Source organism: Prosopis cineraria, unplaced genomic scaffold (assembly GCF_029017545.1).
Source record: "Prosopis cineraria cultivar Desert tree isolate PC_DT_omini unplaced genomic scaffold, ASM2901754v1 PC8, whole genome shotgun sequence".
NCBI lineage: Eukaryota > Viridiplantae > Streptophyta > Magnoliopsida > Fabales > Fabaceae > Prosopis > Prosopis cineraria.
The window spans coordinates 8,202,462-8,206,607 of NW_026555339.1; the positions used below are offsets into that span (position 1 = coordinate 8,202,462).

General features: G+C 35.0%; 1 protein-coding gene across 2 annotated transcripts; it reads right to left on the minus strand.

Annotated features, from left to right (window-relative positions):
• Window positions 1-1,314: 1,314 nt before the first annotated feature.
• On the minus strand, window positions 1,315-3,512 carry LOC129318723 (ATP-dependent DNA helicase PIF1-like). Of its 2 annotated transcripts, XM_054963648.1 has the most exons (3): window positions 3,061-3,512; window positions 1,569-2,847; window positions 1,315-1,410 (listed from the first exon to the last, which is right to left on the minus strand). In XM_054963648.1, the coding sequence occupies exons 1-2, from the start codon at window positions 3,313-3,315 to the stop codon at window positions 1,597-1,599; spliced, it is 1,506 nt and encodes a 501-aa protein (XP_054819623.1). In that variant the 5' UTR covers window positions 3,316-3,512; the 3' UTR covers window positions 1,315-1,410; window positions 1,569-1,596. The 2 variants fall into 2 exon arrangements, with proteins under 2 accessions (XP_054819623.1, XP_054819622.1); XM_054963647.1 differs by having other exon boundaries at window positions 1,315-2,847.
• Window positions 3,513-4,146: the final 634 nt, after the last annotated feature.

Consider the following 4,146-nt stretch of genomic DNA (forward strand, 5'->3'; position numbering starts at 1 on the left):
CCCGAGGACTAAAGCTGGCTTCTCTACTCCCATCAATCTGTCCTCCTATCTTCTCCAGTTTTGGATCTCAATTTCAATAGTTGAGTTTTAGTATATCCTAAAATTAGGGAACAAATTATTTTATAAAATATTTTTTATTATATTTTTGAACTGTTTAGATCAAATTTTAATATTTTAAATTTATTTATTAGTTAATATAATAATAATTTTATATTTTATAATATATTAAATCTGTACTATTGAAGTTGAAATCCAAGAACGGGAAAGATAGGGGGAGGAAAGCCAAGTCTAGGAACTGCAATGTTGCTGCGAAGTGATACTACTGGCAAATGGCCAAGAAAATTGATTAGGAAAATTCCTATATAGATTCATTTGAATTTCACTTAATTTCATCAAGTTATAAACTTTTTTCTAAATATGAGTCATTCTGAAGAATATCAACTTATTTATATCATTTGATTAATATATCTTGCGAGTCCAGTCCGTTTAAAAGGCCCCAATGGCGATGAATTAGATTAAATTAAATTATTTCTCATATAACTACCTGATTAGTCTCTAAATTAAGCTAGATTTGGGTATTATTGATCCCAATTAAGACTAACTTTTTAATATTTTTGTTTCATTTATAACATATGAACCATCAAACTTATGTGGGAGGATGGTTCCTTTTGGCATTTTGGGGGCCAAAAATGAGTCCTTTCTACTTGATTTATTAAGTAATGGTAAATAGAACTACCTTTCAAAGGTGATACTCGGTGAATGGGAATTTGAATTTCCTTAGGATCATAGAACACCACTTATGAGTAATAGGCAATCTTAAAGCCAAAAATATTGATGAATCTAAGACGAAAACTGAAAGCCAAATACTATAAATAACTAATTTATATCCTATCATCTCAAATTTCTAAAGAACAACGACTAGAAGGAACATAGAAATAAAGTAAAGGAGCCTACTTTCTTACCGAATACTAGGATGGAAAGTGAGATATGGTGACAACAGCACTTCGTTTCAGTGACACATATTTTCGCTTACCAAAGACTTTCTGGAGGAAAAATGATACTTAATTTTAGTTTAACGATGGGGGAATAATGGTGAAGAAATAAACTTTTTTCAGTGCCTATTATAATGTTGAAAATATTATTCAACATTGTTGGTCATATGGTGTCTTTTTAATACTTTTTTTAAAAAATATGATGATTATTTTTCATCCACAAAATCTTGTTCCCCCTCGTTTAATTTCGTTCTGTGCTGTATACCAAACAGTTCGTTCCTCCATGCTCAGCATTGCAACTAGCATTAAAATGCCTAAACTATACAAGAACTCAAAAATTTCACCCATTTGATAGGTCTGGGCATTTTTCTGAGGACTTCATCTTTCCTCAAGAATCAAGATATCAATTTACAAGTACCTGTACACAAATTAAAACTTCATGGACAGTCATGTCAATGAATTTCAGTTTAGTTAACCATTTTTTGTAAAAAAAAAAAAAAAAAATCAAGTTAAAAGAGTATGGGTTTAAGAATTTGAGGATTCAATAGGGATGGATTTAGATCTTGAATTTGTTACCTGAGAAAATTTAGACACAGAAATGGGTCTAATACTTTCGTACAGGGTCTGAGCTTTGATAATCTTTCATAAGCACAGTGGCATCCATATGGTCCTTAAAACGTGGAAGAGCAAAACTTTTATAGAACTGTAAGACCTTAGGGTCTGCTCGAATCTTCGAGCGAGTGAAACCAGATAGTTGAAGACCCTTCAAGGTTCTAACACGAGAAAGAGCCACATACACCATGCCACAGCCAAATGCCCTTGACAAGTTAGTGTGAACTCTGTCCAAAGTCATTCCTTGACACTTGTGAATGCTAAAAGCCCATGCCAGTATCAGAGGAATCTGTTTCCTCCAAGCAACGACTTCATCCCCATCCATTATTCGCCAAACTGCTGGCTCCACAGCCATAGTTTTTCCCGAGTCAAATTTGACTATTGGCAGCAGCAAATGAGGGCATACTTCGTCGTAATTCTTTGCGCGGGCAAACCCCACAACTTCTCCGGTTGCACCATTGACCAACCCTGTAAAGGTGTTCAAATTTTTTACCAGCATAACCCGTGCACCTTCACAAATGGATATGGAATCGGGCGCCATCCCTAGACTGAGCTGCCTCCTCCATGACTGACCACCATGATCAAGTGCGTTATAAACAAGGACCTCTTTTTGCAGGCTGTTGAGCCTCTCTCGGTTCACCTTCTCCACATCTTTGTTCAATGGTAAAAGTCGTACTACAGAGGGATCACACTCGGACTCTGGGATGCAAGATTGTTCGAGGAATTCCAAATCCTGGGGAACATTCTCCCCTGTCCTTATAGCCTGAAGCAACTTGATGAGCAGGATGTCAGACTGCCTAAAGATCTTAGTCAATTCTATCTGTATATCAAAGCTCTTGTCCCAACTATCAGCTTCAAAAGCAAATTTCACGCTTCCACTGGAAGAATTCTTATTGGGAATGGGTGGTAACTGAAAGAAATCCCCACTAACAACCAGCTGAATTCCCCCCCAGACACGCTCTACACCTTTCATTTCTCTAGCAATGTGCTCGAGATTATCAAACAGATCTGCATCTATCATGCTGATTTCATCTATAACTAATGCTTGAACATTACGCCACCTCTTGCAGGCCCTCTTGTTGTTAATAATCCTATCTAATATAGCTTCACGATTATCAGTTGGGTTACTAATACCAGCAAAGGAGTGCAGAGTTTGACCTTTGAGAGCACAGGCTGCAATCCCAGTTGAGGCCGTAATAGAAACTCTAGACAGTTTGTATAAAATCCTTAACCTTTTGATCGCCTGGTGCAGGACAGAGGGAAAAACAAATTAGAGAATCACAATCCCCAGAATGTAGTTTGCCATGAAAGAAGTAATAACCATTTAATTCTCTAAATTATCACCAATTTATCAAAATTCCACTCAAACATAGAGATCATAACCCCTAAATAATCCTAAATTAATGTCAAATGATAAAGTATTTCGAAAAATTCTCGCCTAGTTCGGCATCATTGCCTGTTGAAGAAATAGGGTTTTTCCAGTCCCAGCCGAGCCCGTGATGAACACTGAATTGCCCCGAGAAATTGCAGCCAACGTACTCATCTGCTCGTCCGTCCATTCGATTTTAGGCTTATGCTGCTTTCTCTCTTTAGCATTGTCCTTCTTCTTCAATTCACCGTAAATCCACTTCCGTGGCTTTCCAGAACTCTTGGAGCTGAATTTCCTGCATGCGGCAACAGCAACGGCAACTACAACGGTTAGAAATTTCATTGTTCTTCACAAACAATGAGAGACGATACAAGGTTGCGTCATCGAGATTTGGAGTAAGTCTGAATCATTTGCCATATTTGATGCTGTGAGGTTTCATACAGGTAGGTACCATACTAAGATCACATTTCTTGAACTAAGGAATTCAGAACCAAGAAGATGAAGATTTAAGGTAACGTAAATTGATTTTTCCCTGCACAATTTCGCCGCCATGTACTAAAAAAAAAATATATATATATATATATGTTTCTTATAATGGGACAAGACGAAGCCTCAGCCATAGTCGGTTTTAGCAAGCACAGCTATAATTCTTTAAGTACAACTACCCAATCAGGCAATAATCTCAATAGATGTTCTACTAACTGCTAATGGATATATCGGATTGAAAAAATTTGAAAAAAGGTATATTTAAAAAAATTTTATAATACAATAATAAATTAAGTGTCAAACTCTAAAAAAAATAAATTATACTCCTCTAATTTTTTTTAGAAATCATGTCTACCGACTTCATTAATAACAATGTAAAAAAAATATAAAAAATAAACGTGTATAGAATTTCTAATATGTCCATATATAATAAATTTAAAAAATAATATCACGTTATTTTTTTTCTTTTTCTTAAAGAGTAATTTTAAAAATATTTTTTAAATATTATTTAAAAAGTTGCATCTAATTTATAAATGAGACTGAATGAAACTTTTAGAATGTGCCTTATACCGAAGGGAGTACTAAATAAAGCATGAGAGTTGAATCTGTTTAAAAAATAGAGAAATTTAAGGGAAGAAATTGTCAAATAAATATGGTACATCATGTCATCTATAATCTGATAAAATT